The 18860-nt window shown below is 35.3% G+C and overlaps 1 protein-coding gene across 4 annotated transcripts; it reads left to right on the top strand.

Moving 5' to 3' along the window:
* Positions 1–548: 548 nt before the first annotated feature.
* On the top strand, positions 549–18540 carry LOC114290175 (valine--tRNA ligase, mitochondrial 1). 4 transcript variants are annotated; one of them, XR_014337492.1, is made up of 22 exons: positions 549–1416; positions 1644–1706; positions 3182–3244; positions 3569–3738; positions 3828–3900; positions 5438–5503; positions 5617–5700; positions 6419–6496; positions 6610–6693; positions 6807–6886; positions 8061–8118; positions 8199–8501; positions 8616–8786; positions 8998–9197; positions 9623–10025; positions 10788–11039; positions 11160–11843; positions 13173–13279; positions 14812–14911; positions 15983–16128; positions 18074–18285; positions 18406–18540. XR_014337492.1 is itself a non-coding variant. In XM_082882370.1 (22 exons), the coding sequence occupies exons 1-21, from the start codon at positions 1414–1416 to the stop codon at positions 18246–18248; spliced, it is 3180 nt and encodes a 1059-aa protein (XP_082738496.1). In that variant the 5' UTR covers positions 549–1413; the 3' UTR covers positions 18249–18285; positions 18406–18540. The 4 variants fall into 4 exon arrangements, 2 of the variants coding, with proteins under 2 accessions (XP_082738496.1, XP_028089870.2); XM_082882370.1 differs by having other exon boundaries at positions 11160–11660; XR_014337491.1 differs by having other exon boundaries at positions 18074–18540.
* Positions 18541–18860: the final 320 nt, after the last annotated feature.

Genomic DNA, 18860 nt, shown 5'->3' with positions numbered 1-18860 from the left:
TATAATGCAAAGAGCTGAATTGGTCACATCATCTTATTTAAGTCACATCACCTCTCTAACATATCACTTCAAACCCAACTCATATTTCATAAAAAGTCAAAAAATACATTTCTTTAGATCATCCCAAACCACCCCTTATTATAATTTTTCTTTCACTTTGAGAGTTCTTTATATTAATGTGTTGTATTTAATTTATATTATCATAAATGTAATATATCATATATGAATCAAAACAAATAAATAAAATAAAACAAAAAATTTACTTTTAAAATTGATCATTTTAGTAATTTTTTGACTTTTTATCAAAAGAGATATAAAACACAAAAATAAAAGTTAACTTTTTAACTAAAATATAATATTGCCAAACTAGACCTTATTTTGTCATATAACTTTAGAAAAATGTTTGGGAGTTATAATTGAGCACTTCCACTCCCAATCCGTTTCTATGGACATCAAATAAACCATGTGAAAGGACGACCCATACTTTTATCCTTATCTCTCTTTTTCACCTCTTTAGAAGTCAAAATAGGGAGATAGCACCGCTCTAATTTTTGTAACTATTAACAATTTAAGTACAGATCCTTCGACAATTGCGGATTCAATTTGTATTTGATATATATATATTTTTTTATTGTCATCTTAGTATATATGGTTTAATGTTTTTATCTATTTTATTTAATAAAAATAGACGAATAATTTGCATTAAAAGTAAATCAAAAAATTATACTTCAAATTGATAAAATTAAAAATTTTATTTTATTACCAAAGCTGTTTTTTTTTTTTTTGGAGGGGTTCTTAAAACTTGCTTGGTTTGAGTTTTCTAAAAATATTTTTCAGAAAATTTTATTTTCTTATTTTTCGTATTTTTTTTATTATTTTTTTAATATTTTAAGTAATTTTTGTCATTTTTAGACACACTTAACATAAATACACTTAAAAAATATAATTTTCACGAATAAAAATCTTTTAAAAATTTACTAAATATCAGAAATATAAAAAAATACAAAAATTCAATAAATGATTTATATTTTTATGCATTTATTAATTTTTTAAAATATTTTTTATAAATATTTTACATTTTAAATACATCTAAGTAAGATGTATCTAAAAAAAACAAAACAGATACTTAAAATTTTAAAAATCTTTACTAAAAATAAAAAAATCAATTTTTAAAAAACTAAATTAAGAAAATTGAAAACACTGATGAAAGTTCAAACATTCCCAAACAGGTCCTCACAACATCGTCTATATAAATAGCAGCCCCTCTCGCGTTGCGCGTAAGCATAACTTCAGCCCAGCCAAAGCCAACCCTCATTAGGGTTTTACACGAGCCGTTATCCTTCCAACCCAGAGAGAGAGAGAGAGAGAGCGCCATTGATTTCAGTAGTGATTCTCGATTCGAAAGCAACGACAATGGTGAGTATAATTCTCTATTAACATCATTTCCAAATTGAATATAGTGTTTTAGAATTAACACATCCACAAAGAGATCACAAGGTTTTAAAAAGAATACATTTTAATTGAGTTTCATATCCATCTTTGATACATTCTTATTGTGATTGATTCAATTCGCTTGCCAACTCAGGGTTTTTGAAAGCTTTAACACTCTGCAAATTGATCTTATAAGCTGTTTGAATTCGCAGGTGGAAACAGAGGCAAAACCCCAGGTCGAAGATCCTGAAAAGAAGAAGAAGAAAGAAGAAAAGGTACGAGCTTTCAACAGTTTTCAGCCACTGAATTGTAATTGGTCCTTAAATTTGATGAAATTTTAAAAAGCATGAGGATTGGAAATAATTTTATTCCATAAAAAATGGTTAAAATGGGTTTTTAGGATAAGTTTGTAAATTTTCATAAAGATTTGATGAAAAAAATAGCAAGGATTGGAGTGTTTCATACCAAATCAAGCTTTTAACTAAAATTTCACTCAAATTTGATGAAAAACAAGGAGTAAGAATAGGAAGGATTTTTGAAACTGGTGCACGGTCTGTGCACTATAGAACCTGACAAAAACAAGGATCCTTAACAATGTTACGAGTGCCCTACAAAACATCTGAAGATGCCCATAATTGTGACGTGGGCATATGAAAGTACAACCATTTGGTAATGCTTGCTATTAGATTTTCGATTTTTTATTTTTATTTTTTTCATTTTCATTTTAATTTTGTATGGTTGATGACAGTAATTTTTATTATTCATTATGGTTTATCTAATTTTGAAAGTTCAACATGCTAAAGAGAGAGAAAATATTAGCTTACAAAATGTTAAGCGACCTAGTTAAATATTGGTTGGCTTGTAACTCAGTGAGGTTAATTAAGCTGATCCCAGGGTAAGCTGAATTTTGCAACTGGCATAGTGTCTAGTGAAAGTTTGATCAACATTGTTAGTTTATTTTATGATGGCAGACATGTAATTATGGTGTTTATTTATCATTTCTCATGTATTAGAGTTTGAATACTCGGACACTTATTCGAACCTCTTGCATGATGGCAGATATGTAATTATGGTATTTACTTATCATTTCTCATGTATTAGGGTTTGAATACTCAGACACTTATTCGGACTCTCTTGCATAATGGTAGATATGTAATTATAGTGTTTATTTACAATTTCTCATGCATTAGGGTTCGAACACTCGGATACTTATTCGGACCTTCTTGCATGATGACAAATATGAAATTGTGTTATTTACTTACCATTTTTCATGCATTAGAGTTCGAACACCTGGACACTTATTCGGACTCTCATGCATGATGAGCGTCTGAACTACAGAGTTAATTTTACCACACAATTTATTTTGCTCCATATTTAGTTACTCCTGGCTATAAGGGAGAGAATGCATGTATCTGCATTACAGTTGTATTTGTAAATTTGAGGCTTATGAAGTTCTGAGGCTGAAACCTTATTTTTTCTTGTAATACTGAAGGTAGATGATATTATTAATTATAATAATTCCTTTGGAGTTTCATTTCATTTGAACAATTGATTTATCTCCATTGGGTTAGCTTTCCTGTTGACAAATATTGTGTTTCCAAATTCCAACTATGATGTATTGTAGTTGCAACTATTGGGTTAATGTGTGTTCTCTTGGGCTTTTTGGTTTGGTTATTTGGTTCTGTACTCAAATTATTATTTTTTTTTGATTGAGGGGGGGTTAATGTAAAAGCTGTCATTATTGTTGTAGGCCAGAGAGAAAGAATTGAAAAAGCTTAAGGCTGCACAAAAAGCAGAGGCAGCTAAGCTTAAGGTAAATGTATATCATTATTCATTGTGCACTTGTATTTTTGTTTCCAATTGTATTAGTGATCATTTTACTCTTAAATCCACTCATTCTGGGCAAAGTTCTCCCTCCCGATGTGAGGAACAGCCGGAACATATGAACGCGAGTGGGATGGCTCAAGGGAAATGTCACCACAGTAGGCGGTTCCACCCACCAGTCATCTCCTCGTCATTTCCATGTCATTGCCCTTCCAAAGTGGATGTTAAGCCTATGAAAGATGAAAACAATTTCTAGGTCATCTTATTTATGGCACTAACAATGGTAGATTCACTTGGTTTGTTTGCATTCAAGGCACAACAAGCATCTAGTACTTTAAAGACGAGTAAGCGAAAGAACTTAAAGAGGGAGACAGGGGAAGAAAACCCTGAGGATTTTGTTGATCCAGAAACTCCTTTTGGTGAGATGAAACAACTCTCTCAGAAAATGGCTAAGCAATACAGTCCGACAGCAGTAGAGAAATCGTAAGTTTGGAATTTATTTTGTGTCCTTTCTAGCATTAAATAAATATATTTCAGTAACTTATACAATCTTTATGTCATAATTTGTTTAGATGGTATGCGTGGTGGGAGAAATCAGGCTTCTTTGTGGCAGATTCTAGCAGCTCCAAACCGCCATTTGTGATTGTGAGTGTCCCTCTGGACATTTGATGGCTGTTGCTGGAATTTAAAACATTTTTCTTGTTTTAGTTGCTCATTTTATTGAGGTGATTGTGGAAGTTTTTGGGCAAAAATTGTGTATGATTCTTTGATTGGATTATGGATATGATCCTGGAATCTGGATGCTCAAACAATAACCATATTGTTTCTGTGTTGCTAAATTGCTAGATGTCAATCATTCTGGAGTGCAAGTATGATAACTAAATTGCTGGAGCCAAACTTCGAATTGTGGATTTCCTTACTTTCCACTGATTGGAAGGGTGTTGCTTTAAATTTTTGAGAAAAAGAAGAAAAATTTAGAGTAGTTTGCATTTTATCAATTGGAACATGTAGACCTCTAAATGCTTTGACAAGTTTGTTCTGCTATAATTTGAGGTATAATGAGTGTTTTTTTTAATGGTTGCATCCTCTTAAATGTTTTTCATACCTTTGCCATACGATTTATGACTTAAACTGCTTCCGCAACGAGCATTCACCGAAAAGAATGCAGATGTTTGTTCCAAAACTTTAGGAGGAATATGAAATCATAGTGAGTTGAAGTAAGAACTATTCATATATACATTCTACAACAAGACACTTTGACTGGCTGGAGTTTGGTTCATAGTGTCTGATGGGTGTTGAATCGTTTGATTTTTATTTTCATTATCCAAAAACTTGATTTATGCTGGGTTAACTAATCACATTTTCTTGTTTGTGCTCTCCGTATTACACAGTATATTGAATCATAGGTTTCTTTGGATGGTTGAGTTCATTCTTTAACTCATTATGCCGCTGATTGATAGTTTTAACATCAAGCACATAAATCTATGTTATTCTTTTGGTGCTCTTTTTTCTTCTTTTTTTTTCCCCCCTTTCTATTCCCCTTCAGCTTGTGGTGGTTTATGATGTTTTTTCATTTTTATGCTGTTGTCATAGTAATGTACATTCCATTTCTGGCAAGTGAAATGGTTAAGTGGAAGGTAGTTGGCAGTTACTTATTAGAATAAACCAAAGTGCCACGGAATGGAGTTTAATGGACACTGTGATAATGAGAGTTATGGAAAAAAGATTCATCTTTCGGTCACAAGTTTCTTTATATGCTAAGAATCATGTCTTGATTTTTTATCTGTCAAGGTGCTGTAACTGGGAGGCTAATTCTCGTTTGCAATTGGAAGTTGTAGATTCTTAACTGCGTTCTATGCTAAGATTTAGGCATTGGTAACACTAACCAGGACTACCTCGTGCAATAAAGCCTTTTAATGTTGTTTCTAGTCGTTTATTGTTTCTGTCTTTTGTGATTAATTCAGACTTTTGGGTTGATGATGACGGTAGTGTTCTTTTTGGAGGTTTATTTGTGTGAATTCTTCTCCATTTGTTGTTCTCCAGCACCTTCCAGCTGTTATTATCTCCTTGTTTTGTTTTATTCATTGTTTTGTGTTCATTCAACAATTCCATCACTTAATTGTAGTTTCTGTAGTAGAAATTAACAATTTCACAAATTTCATTTTTTTCTTTATAACTGCAGGTTCTGCCACCTCCAAATGTGACTGGAGCCCTGCACATAGGTCATGCCCTTACTTCTGCCATCCAGGTCTCTTTGTTACTATGTCTTATTCTTCTTCCTCTTTTCTGGGTTTGGTTTAGTAGGTATTTGGTTGGTAGCTTTTGCAATATTAATATGCTGTTAATTTTTAATGCACACAGGATACTATTATTCGCTGGCGTAGAATGTCTGGATACAATACCTTGTGGGTGCCTGGGATGGATCATGCTGGGATAGCGACACAGGTTGGGGACTACCCCTTTACCATCTTCCTTTACCCAATTTGTATCTCTTATGTTTTGTGTGGCCATATATCCCTAAGGGGGTGGAGAGGCCTTGTATGCATGTCACCAATATACAGGGCCCCTATTATGCCAAGAGACAACCATTGGCATCATTAGATTGATAAGATGTGCATCATTCTATTATTGGGGCCCTACATATATTCCTGATGTTTTTGGCCCCTATTATTTGGTGTGGTGACTGGTTACCGTCCCACCCAGTTGTGTGACTGGTTATCAAATATATGTAGCAATGGTTGTTTGCCAGAAATATAGGGTATGTTTGGTTTGCATTTGGGAGATGAGTTTTTGAAAAAAAATTCTAAAAAATTGTTTGGTTTGAGTTTTTCTCAAAAAATTTTCAAAATCACTTTCTCTCTCTTACACATCAATCAATCACTTTTTCTCTCTCCTCTCTCCTTCTCAATCACTTTTTCTCTCACACACATCTACTCAAATTCTCCCAAAATATCAAATCATCCCAAACTCCCAAAAAAATAACTCTCCCAAAATATACAACCAAACAAATCAAAAAAATTTCTAAACTCTCCCCAATTTTTTTTTCAAAAACAACTCTCCCAAAAACAAACCAAACAAGCCCATGATATCATACCTACAAATATTGCTGATTCAGACCATTGCAGATAATCTTCAAAATATGCTATTTTAATCTACCTCACAGGTGGTTGTGGAGAAGAAAATCATGCGGGAAAGGAAATTAACCAGACATGATGTTGGCCGTGAGAAATTTGTATCTGAAGTAAGTTTGAGTTGTAATAAGTTTGTTTCAACATCATTGGTAATCAACAGTTTAAAGTTCGATAGCATTTGTACCAATATCCATTGTTGGGGTCTACTTTTGTATGGTGAAAGGTGTGGAATTGGAAGAATGAGTACGGTGGCACCATATTGAAACAGCTAAGATGCCTGGGTGCTTCTCTTGATTGGTCTCGTGAGGTAAGAATTTTAAATTACTATAACATGTTGGAATTTGTTCCAAATGCAGTCAATCTTATTGCATGTGCATCCACTGTAACTGTTTTATGGGATCCTTTTTGTTCTTCCAACAGTGCTTCACAATGGATGAGAAAAGATCCAAGGCTGTCACAGAGGCTTTTGTTAGACTTTACAAGGAAGATCTTATTTATAGGTAACATAGTTTGTGCTTTAGAATCCATGCATTTGTTAATTGCTTTTTCTTTATTTCTAGTGACAAGTTCTCAAATCTCATTCCCAATTTGTTTTCCTGATCTGAAATTAGCCAGCATGGACAATGACATTGCCGAGTAATCTATTTTTGATTTGCTGGAAGAACGAGTCCAAAAGTTGTATCTTGTATATTTTTTAACTAAGAAACATAGACACTTCTACGGAGGAAGCATGTCGTGTCCGATACTCATGTTGGACACTGACACTCTTTGGACACTCCTAAATGTGTGTCCAACACTTCTTCAACATGTCTTAATTAAAAAATCAAATTCATGATATTGGGCTCTTTATCGACACTTTACAGACACTTCGGCAACACTTCTTGAACCCTCTGAACACATTGTATGTGATGAATACATTATGCATTCTTGAAAACACAATTTATGCACTCTAAATATGCTTTGAAACATTTATAAGATGAATACATCATTGTATTACAACGTTCTATATCTTGATGTTTGAGTTTTGATATATATAGATAGTTTTATGTTACATATTTTTCGTTATCGTTGAATAAATTATTCATATATATGAGATAATAAATTTGTAAAAATATATAATTTTAACGTGTCACATGTGTCGTGTCCTACATTATTTGAAAAATTGATGTGTCGACGTGTTAGTGTTGTGTTGCATGTTTGTGCTACTTAGTTCTTTAATCAGTGGGGTCTTTGATAGGACATAATGGTCTTTCATTACTTCTGAAGGCCAAATTCTTTGAAGTTGTTCAAACATGGTCTATTTCAACTGAATGAAGCATGGGGGAGATTTTAGATTGTAATAAAGAACTAAGATTTTAGATTGTAATAAAGAACTAAGATTTTAGATTTTAGATTGGAGCAATCATTAGTAGCCAATTTATGGATGCTGATTACGTCTTGATATGAGCTGTTTGACATGATTATGCCATGGGTTGGGCCATTGGGACAATATCACTGAGCCACTGACTCTAGTTCATTCTCTCATCAATTTTTGTTTTTGCTTTTTTTTGGTTGCTGATTTAGACTCCATTCATTTTTCCGTATGAACTATACTCCCAGCATGTTATGCTGTACAATTTCCTTACTTGATGAATACCTATTTTGAGATTAAATTTCTTTCACCTTCTCTTTTAGGGATCTGAGGCTAGTGAATTGGGATTGCATCTTGCGTACTGCAATATCTGACATTGAAGTAAGTTGATAGCTTGTTAACCTTTTTAAGGCATATCAGTGGAGTACATTCTGTGTTCTGAAGTTGCTTGGGATTTGTAGGTTGAATATTTGGACATCAAAGAAAGGACACAGTTAAAGGTTCCTGGGTATGAAAACCCGGTGGAGTTTGGTGTTTTGACATCATTTGCTTATCCTCTGGAAGGAGGATTGGGTGAAATTGTTGTGGCAACTACTAGAGTGGAAACAATGCTTGGTGATACTGGAATTGCGATACATCCTGATGACCCAAGATACAGTCATCTTCATGGAAAATTTGCCATTCATCCATTCAATGGAAGAAAACTTCCCATAGTTTGCGATGCAATACTTGTTGATCCTAATTTTGGGACTGGTGCTGTTAAGGTACGGATTCTCCTTTGAGACTAAGAATGCTAGTGTTTGAATTTTTTTCTTAAATTTGTAATTGTCCTTTTAGGATCCTAATGTTTATGAATCGTGCCTCCAAAACCTTTGCAGATTACGCCAGCCCATGATCCAAATGATTTTGAGGTTGGAAAGCGCCATAATCTTGACTTCATCAACATCTTTACTGATGATGGGAAAATAAATAGTAATGGTGGTTCAGAGTTTGCAGGGATGCCACGTTTCAAAGCCCGTGAGGTTGTGACAGAAGCTATACAGAGAAAGGTATTCTTGCTACATAGGCTGTATTGATCTGCCACTGGTAACTAAGGGATCAAAAACTCTTTTTTTTTTTTTTTTTAACAAAATAACTTAGACAGTTTATCGCTCAGGAACTTGCTAGAAGCAACACATGCTTGCCTGGAGTAAATTTGTTTTAATATTAAACGAAAAAATACGATGACTTTATTGATATATTCATTCTCCTTTCATCTAGGGCCTGTATAGAGGTGCCAAAAATAATGAGATGCGCCTTGGCATTTGTTCAAGAAGCAATGATGTTGTGGAGCCCCTAATAAAACCTCAGTGGTATGTAAACTGCAACAGTATGGCCAAGCAAGCTCTTGATGCTGTATTTGACGACAAAAATAGGAAAATGGAGATCATTCCAAAACAATATGCTGCTGAATGGAAGAGGTACTCTTACATCTGATCTCACCTGTGTCAGTATGAAGTGTTTCACACTATTTTAGGGAACAATGAAATAAATTTGTAATGAAGCAATCATACCTCTGAAACTTTGTTCTCTAACTCCACAACTTCACTTTGAGACCATAATTCAGTTTCTTAGTTGATGATTGTCTGTAGATTTTGAAATTGATATTAAGCGGAGTCCTTAACTAGTTCATACGATGTATTGAAGTTGGTCCATAACCATATAGCCAAGTCAGATATTATTTACCAAATTTGGAAAATTTTAAGTTTGTGCCTTTGACACTAAATGTATATTTCTTCATGCCCGTGCTATTCCTGCTGGAGTGTACATCTCTCAGCATTATAACTCTATGATAATATTCATTTATATAGTATTAAATAATAAATATGCATTTTTAACATCACAGATGGCTTGAGAACATTCGTGATTGGTGTATCTCAAGGCAGCTTTGGTGGGGTCACCGTATTCCTGCATGGTATGTGACTCTTGAGGGTGATGAATTGAAAGAACTTGGTGCATACAATGATCACTGGGTGGTTGCTAGAAATGAGGAAGAGGCTCAAACAGAGGCTAACCGAATATTTCCTGGGAAGAAACTTCAGATGTCTCAAGATCCTGATGTCCTGGACACCTGGTTTTCTTCTGGTCTTTTTCCGTTATCTGTATTAGGTTGGCCAGATGATACAAATGATTTGAAGGCATTTTATCCAACTTCAGTTCTTGAAACTGGGCATGACATTCTCTTCTTCTGGGTTGCCCGTATGGTGATGTTAGGAATTAAGCTGGGAGGTGATGTACCTTTCACAAAGGTGAGTGAATTTAATCCTTTTAAGTATGTGGAACCATGTTAGGTAGGCTATTAGATGCTATATGGTGTCACATCTGACTTCATTATCTTTGGAGTACTGGATTAAATCATGACGTAGCTTCCACTGTCGTAGCTAGGTTATAACTGCTAATGTTTGATATTGTTTTGATTTGATGTGAGTGGGCATGCATATTTTTACTCTACCAGGAAAATAAAACTGGAAGGAAGTTGGGAACAGCATACACAATAAAGACCAATTATAATTTTTTTGGATAAATACTGTTGAACCTTGTCACTAACCTTGATGTTGTGGGTTCGAACATGAGGGCAGCCGCTTTGTGCAAATTACGCCAAATGTTAGGTCCATAACCAATCTACCCTTGCCAGACCGCATTCAATGGGGATTAAACTGGGCGTTCTCTTAAGTACTGTTTCAAAAAAAATGAAAAAAAACCTCCTACCAGCATAATATTCATCCATTTTTGGCCTCCTCTTTACTTTAATAGCTGCTATAGTTTCATGGCACCCTTCTCAAACCCTTTGGAAGGAATCCTGAGAAATTTGCTAAGGCCATTAACCAGCTAAATCACCCATTCTGACACCTCAGTTCTGTCCTCCAATGTTAATTATAAATTTAATTGTATGAAGTGGAAAATGTCTTTAAGAAAAAAGCAAATGCAAAAGTTTTTAAAATCAAGGTGCAAAGAGAAAGATGGGGTAAGTGATTCTCACTATTCACAGATGCATTTTGAACTGTCTACAGGTTTATTTGCATCCCATGATCCGTGATGCACATGGACGGAAGATGTCCAAGTCTTTGGGAAATGTTATTGATCCTCTTGAAGTAATAAATGGAATAACCCTCGAAGGTCTTCAGAAGAGGCTAGAGGAGGGTAACTTAGATCCATTGGAATTGGAAGTTGCGAAAGAGGGACAAAAGAAGGACTTTCCTGATGGTATTTCTGAATGTGGTGCTGATGCTCTTCGTTTTGCCCTTGTCTCTTACACAGCACAGGTGCATACCTTTTTTAATGCTTATTTTTCTCAGATTTTACTTTTCTTTCTTTGGTTAATTTAGTGACTTATTTCCTCTTTCTTTGGTTAATTTAATGACTTCTTTCCTCTTTCTTTGTAGTCTGATAAAATAAATCTGGACATCCAAAGGGTTGTTGGGTATCGCCAATGGTGTAATAAACTTTGGAATGCTGTGCGATTTGCCATGAGCAAACTTGGAGATAATTACACCCCTCCAACAAATGTGGTTCCAGATATCATGCCATTTAACTGCCAGTGGATTCTCTCCGTGTTGAACAAGGCCATATCAAAAGCTGTGACATCTCTGGACTCGTATGAATTTTCTGATGCTGCTACTGCAGTATATTCATGGTGGCAGTTCCAGTTGTGTGATGTGTTTATTGAAGCCGTCAAGCCTTACTTTGCCAGTGATGCTGAAGCATTTGCTTCTGAAAGGAGTTATGCACAAGACACCTTGTGGGTGTGTCTGGATAATGGGCTACGGTTACTTCATCCATTCATGCCTTATGTCACTGAAGAATTGTGGCAGCGCCTTCCTTCACCAAAGGATTGTACAAGGAAAGGATCAATTATGATTAGCGAGTATCCATCAGTAGTAGAGGTGGGATTTTGTTAAGGAAGAGAAGAGAAAAGTTTTTAATGTCTCTTATTTTCTCTTACTTGCTTGGCTTTGGAGCAGATAAAAGGAGAATTAGGGAAGACAAGTTTTAAAATTTTCCTTCCTACAATTTTTTTCCTCAATACATATGACAAATAAGATCAGATATGACAAATTAAGCACAAGGTATAATAAGATTAGATAGTTTTCCCCTGAACTGTTTTCTCTACTTTCTTTCTAACCAAACAGGAAAAATGCACTAATTTAATTTCCCCTTATTTCCTTCTCTGTCTCTCTTTTATTTTCCCTCTCTTTCTAATGAGGATAAACTGGGTGTACTTGTTCCCTTCTCTTTCTCTTCTGCCAAATATAGGATAAATATTGATCAATAGTGGACAGATATATAGCTCTGTTGAGGATTTGACTGTTGAGATGGACTACTTTAAGGAAAAAGTAAATGCATCAGACAAGTTATCTCAAGGATTGGATGATATTGGGCTTGTTCATGATGTCAATATGTATTACCCAATTGACAATTGATATATATAACTAGACAGCATAATTGGCGATGTTCAAATTATTAATAGCTACTCGCAACCTTAAAAATAACTGAATATTTAGGTCAACAATCAACGTATCTGTTTGATAGTAATTAGAATTACATCTTCAGCTTGATCCTCTTACACTATGAAATATTATGTAGTCGCTGGAATGAATTAATGATATATTTTTTTTTGATACCTAAAGGAAGAATTTTCGCCGATTATTAGGTATCAGTGCAGTGATGCGTGAACTATTTGATGATATTATGTATTGTAAACTGTGATATGTGTCCGTATTATTGATACCCTGCATATTTTGGGTGAAATTTTGGAGTTTCTTTTTAGGTTATCTATTGGGGGTATCATGGCATGTTGGCTGATATTTATCTGTGGTGCCGGCCAGCATCATGATTGATAGCTACTATGTTACTTGAGATAGAAATTTGTTAATTACTCTGCCAGTTGTAAGAATTATTTTTAGAAGTCAGCAAAATAGGTGACAATTTTTGGCATAGAAAATGTTTTTAGCATGGTTTGACTTAATTTAATGTAGGCTTGTGTGTGTTTTTGATGTTGTATATCTTACAGAAGAGACTCACTGAGCAGCTCCTTGACTTCCATGTTGGGTAACTCTATATTTGGCTGAAAGTTGTCAAATTTGCTAGGATTATGTACTGTTTATTTCTAGGCAATAAACTTTTCTTCTTAGAAGAGTGGTCATGATGATTTGAAAAAAAAAAAAAAGGATCTTTTTTGGGATAAAAAAGTGATTTGGAAAATAATGATAATTTTCAGGCAATAAGTTAATTTGCATCTTCTTCTTTCTTGTTTAGGCGTAAAAAGGAAATTGGATGATGGGTTCTATTGTTGTTTGTTTTGGTTGTTTATCATTTGTAATGGTAATAAGCTGTCTTAATACTGGAAAGTAACATCAATTAATGCTGCTCCTCAACCTTTGTTCTATTGTTTGCAGTGCTGGACAAATGAGAAAGTAGAGTATGAGATGGATATGGTTGAGTCAGCCGTGAAATCACTCAGGTCACTCAGGGCGTTGATGCCTGCAAAAGAAAGGCATGAAAGGTAAATGTTTAAATTATATGTTTTTTTGTTTTTCATTTTATTGTAATAGAATTTTTATTTTTGGATTTTTTTTTTTTTTTTTCACTCGTGAAAAGCATCTAAGCTTTGGTTGTTTATTCTTTTTTTATTCCCCATATTTTAGGCCACGGAAATATTCTAATGTTTATTTTATGAAATACCCATTTGCTATGTATACAGTTCCATTTCTGATTATACTTCTGTGGAAGCCAAAATTCATTTTCTTGGATTGTAATGACAATGTTTAAATAGTTAATAAGAAAATAAATCGTTACGTAGGAGTATAGATGGCAACGGGGCCGGGCCGGGCCGGGCCAGGGACTACACTCCCCGTCCCCGATCCTCGAAGGCTAAAAAATCCCCGTCCCCGGCCCCGATCCCGATCCCTGGCGGGGAACCCATCACCCCCCCTTCCCCGTCCCCTAACGGGGGATCGGGTTTCCCCGACCCCAAAAAATCCCCGAGCTTCAACACAAGAACAATAAATCAATATATATCACTATGTTAAACACAGATTTAAATTTAAAAAAAAAAAAAAATAATCAAGTGTGAGTACACCACACACAGATCAGATCACACACACAGATCAGATCACACACAGATCAAATCAGATTACACACACACACACACAGAGCGAGAGAGATAACAGATCTAAGCGACGCCGGTGGGTTCGGTGGTGGTGACAGAGAGACAAACCATTGGCGGCGGCGGTGGTGGTGGTGGTGGTGGTGGTGGCCATGAGGAATAGAGAGAGATGAAGGGTTGGGGCCAGCGGTGGTGGTGATGTTGCCATTGGTGACTGCGAGAGTGAGTTGAAAGAGAGTGACTACGAGAGTGAGAGTTGAGAGAGAGAGAGAAGAACGAGAGAGTGAGACAGATTGAGTTGAGAGATGAGAGTCAGAGAGAGAGTTAGACTCTAAGATATATAAATATAAATATAAATATAATACATCTAAATAGATAATACAGCTAAATAGATATATAAATATAATACACGGGGGTATAAAAGTAATTTTACTTCGGGAAAATTCGGGGATGGGGCCGGGCCGGGCCGGGGCTTAAATACTGATCACCGTCCCCGGCCCGAAACAGATCAGGGATTGATTTTCAAATACCGTCTTCTTCCTGTCGGGGGTATTTTTCAAGGAAAAACTGCTCAAATCGGGGTCGGGATCGGGGATCCCCGTCGGGTTGGTTTCAAATTGCCATCCCTACGTAGAAGTGAGTTTTTTTGAATTGTTACCAACAAATACTTTGGAAATAATTTGTAGTTGCCTTTTCATGAAGGAAATTCTATGAGGAAACATGAAGACTAGTTAATACTTGGTAATGGGACATGTCCTATATTAAATATAGAATTTTGGTCATGGAACATTCTGTGAAGGGACATTGATGAGAATGCTCATTATTATTGTTTTTATATTTATAGTGCTGGTTAGAATTTGATTTGAATTTTTCCGAATTTGTTTTAGAATATTGTAATAATAGTTTGAAAATGTCAAATCTATTTTCAGGCGAGAAGCATATGCACTTTGCCGAAACGATGCAGTTGCGGAGATCATTAAAGGCCATGAACATGAGATTTCTACACTTGCCACTTCATCATCTCTAAAGGTATTTTCATAGATTTGTTGTTATGTGGGTTGTTTTATATTTTTTAATGGTATGCTTAAGGTTGAAAAACAAGTTTAACTTGCTCTGAGCTAAGCTTGGTTGTATTTCCGAGTTGAGATTGAGTCTAAAGTTCAGGCTTATTATATGGACAAGCGGAGCTCAATCATCTATGTGCTCAGCTTGATGTGGCTTCCAATTACTGGTGTTATCATAAAAATTATAATTTAAAGGATCCATGTATGTAGGTGATTTGCAATTCCAACAAATTTCCCTGAATTTTTTAGTTTATTGACACATTCTAAACAAGACCTGATTCTGGTGTGACATGCCAGGTTAATGTTTTCTACTTTTCTTGTTACGTCATAATAATAGTAAAGTTTTGAAAGTTGTCCTTCATGTGAAATTCGAAGTTCCTAACTAAAGTATGTAGGAAAATACTGTAGCCATTGTTGTTGTTATTTAAAATATTGCCTTCATTGTCTGGTTCACCATTACATCTTTCAGAGAAAGCAAATCGAGTGTAGCCATTGCAAAAACTTTTGCCTGCTTACTGAGCTGAACCCGAATGTGGGAATTTTTTTTTTTATTTTTAAAACTAAATTTGAAATTAACTCAATCAATGCTTTCATTAAGCTGAGCGGGCTCGAATATTCTGTTACTCAGCTTGGTTTGGCTTATGTACACTCCTGGATACACTCTTCTCGAATCTCCATAACTATTCATCCTTCTTATCCTTTTTTGGAGGGTGTGGGGTTGGGGCTGTCAGAGACATGCCTCAATTGGAATTATGTAATTTCTTACACTTGCATAAGTTCCCAACATTTAGAGGAACACTGAACCAGTTCATTTATTTTTAGCAATGGATATATATACGCGTAAAGTTATGGTTGCTGGCTTGTTGATCACTCTGAATTTCTATGGTGGGCCATGCTAAATTCTTCCTTTCTAACTAACCAGTGATAATGGCTTTATTTCATGCTGTAATTTATTGGAGATTAGAGCAGCGTATCTGTTTGTTCTTCTTTTTCTGTAGTTAAAATCCTATTAACCCTCAATATGAACTTTTTCCAGTTTCTGAGAGAGATTGATGCTGCTCCAGTTGGATGTGCTGTGTCTGTTGTAAACGAATCTCTTTCTGTTTATCTCAAACTTCAAGGAACTCTTAATGCAGAAGCAGAACGTGAAAAGCTCAGGAAAAAGATGGAAGATATACAAAAGTAAGTGTTTTTTCTCAACTGAAAACTCTTCAGCACTCTATACAAGATTGGACCAGACAACAGGTGGCCACCCTGTTTTGGCCAACAGTCATATGCAATGGTCACATTAGGCAGTGGCATCAGGTACTTGAGATTCAACTTAGAGGCTATGACATCTAACTGATGTATGACTTTGGTCACACTGTTATTATGGTCTGAAGATAGCTTCTTGTGGATATCCTCTCTTAAGATAGATCAAGGTGCATCTCCCTTGGGGATTATTGGGATGAGCCACCTTGGAAAAACACTAATTGTAGTCACCAAGGTTAGTATACGAGTGTCATGGTCCACGCATGACCGTGGTGCCACCTGAAGGTGTCCTTCAGCCCTGTTTGGACCCTAGGTTAGCGTTGGATTGTCCAATTATCTTTTTTGAATCTTTAAAGATCTATAACTGTAGGTTGCTCGATTTTAGAATCGCTTGATTAAATCGAGCGATGCCTGAGTTTGGTTGTGATGAGGAGGTGGGCATGCTCAGCTGGAGAATGGGCATGCCTGTGATTTCCTGAGGTTGTCCTGAGTGATCTGGCTTTGGGCTGGACACATGGCAATACCTAATTGGCCCTGGTGTCATTCTATGGTGCTGTCATGTGGCATCGGGGATCTATCATGACAATGATGTTGATAAGCCACATGGCTAGTGGAACCATGTACCTACACCTAGCCACCCACCCACAATGAATAAGGAAGTGGTCCACCAGTTCTGCTCCTTTGCACATGTTAACAACTTTTGGGAGTACATTGTCACACAAATTATCAATTTCCATGTGTGATTAACACACGAATAAGGCCTACCTTGGAAGGGCCTTGTGTCGATAAAATGCCTGTCCAAGGGAAAGATGTCCCATGAGCACCTTCAACAAGTTATAATTTAGGGTAAATTACACTGACCTCCCTTAAAGGATTGTAAAAGTCCCACAGTTTTAGCATAATTCTACTAACCTCCTTTTTGGGAAGGCTAAAGAGATTGGAGCTAATGAACATAGTGTGAAGATACAAAGATGAAAAAGGAAAAATATACATTTTAGTGTAAAAGAGATGACAACATCATTTGTTCATCTATATGACTAAAGAATTATTGATGAAAAGGGGGTTAAGTATCATGTGAATTAAAACCTTTTTGGAGCCCAACATAATTATGTCAAAACTGTGGGCTTATTATATTTTTTTCAAACCTCAAAGGAGGTCAATATAATTTACCCTATAATTTAACATCTCCTTAAATCTCCTCTTTGAATTATTCCATGTCACCTCATCCATCTCTCAACTCACTAGGGCCCACCCTTGTTGAGCTTCTAAAAAGTCTAGTATTATGTGATGAAGGACGGCCAAAATAAAACTATAATGTAAAAGAAAAGAACAAACCATACCCAAAGAAAAGAAAAATAAACCTAAATCTCAAATCTCAGTATTCTCAATTCAATATTGAAAGCTTCATGACCCCCGTATTACATAATAGCCTATTTATAGGAGGCATCCAAGAAAAACTTAAAAGCTTCCAAAATAAAACAAGACAATTATTAAATCTTATAATAAAATCCTAAATAATACCTTAATATTGTAATAGTTCATAAAATCTAATCTTTCGAAATATATCCGAATCCTTCCTCATCCAATGCTTTTTCTGTCATCATCACTATGTCCACCTCACAATAATGCACTGCCAAAATGTATACGTAGCCTTTGACTGGGCTCAGGTTCAAATTGTATGAGACCGGCTTTAAACCTAGAGCTCATCCCTCTATTCGGTCTATTAATGGTGAATTTTGGTTGACTGACACTAGAAACCGATTAAGTAGTTTTTAGGGGTTGAATGATTGATTAAACCATATATCACTTTGATAGGCAGCCTTTCATTGCCTCGATTCATTTGCTGGAATAATTGAGATTGTATATATTTTTACAGGCAACGGGACAACCTAACAAAGATGATGGATGCTTCTGGCTACCAGGAGAAGGTTCCTACCCATGTTCATGAAGAGAACGTAGCAAAGCTTTCGACGCTCATGCAAGAACTTTTGTCTTTTGAAGAAGCTAGCCAACATCTGGAACGTGAAATTGCTCAAATTCATGTATTCTGATTCATGGGCCTTGTGACATTGCAAAGCCTCAAGAGAAGTGAGTGGTTGAATATTTGTATTCACTCTGATTTAAATTTGTATTCCCATTGTTGTTGAATGTGAACTTTTTCTGATTTTTATCAGAATGGTGATTTTGTCATACTCCTATTTTTGACAGGGAAAACATGAATCTAATCAAAATACAAATTGTCTATTGTTGTTGGACATGCTTGTGTACAAGATGCACAGCACAGGCCTTGTTTGGGATTTTGAATATTTTTTATTGATTTTTAAAGTAGGTCTTGTTATTTTCTTTCTTGGATGTTGTTTGCTTTATATCACTATAACTGCTTTTCATGTGTTGTTTGGGAATGACTTTGTTTGTATGGAAAAGTGTGAATGACTACCCTGATTAACTTTTTAGTATTTTTTGGCCTTTGGACTTTTTATTTTTTCGTTTTTTTTTGGATTAGTTTGTATATTAGGTACTTTAGTTGGTTTTTTTTATATTTTTTTATGAAAAAATATATAAAAAATAAAAGAGTGATGTGATAATTGACTTTTTGGGTTTTTTTGTTTTGTTTTGTTTTTTGTTTTTTTGTTTTTTGTTTTTAAAGTTAAAATAGTACGTGT

This window comes from Camellia sinensis, chromosome 8, assembly GCF_055761805.1.
Source record: "Camellia sinensis isolate YWXY chromosome 8, ASM5576180v1, whole genome shotgun sequence".
Taxonomy (NCBI): Eukaryota; Viridiplantae; Streptophyta; class Magnoliopsida; order Ericales; family Theaceae; genus Camellia; species Camellia sinensis.
The sequence above is the reverse complement of the archived record's forward strand: the minus strand, read 5'-3'. Positions and strand labels throughout refer to the sequence as shown.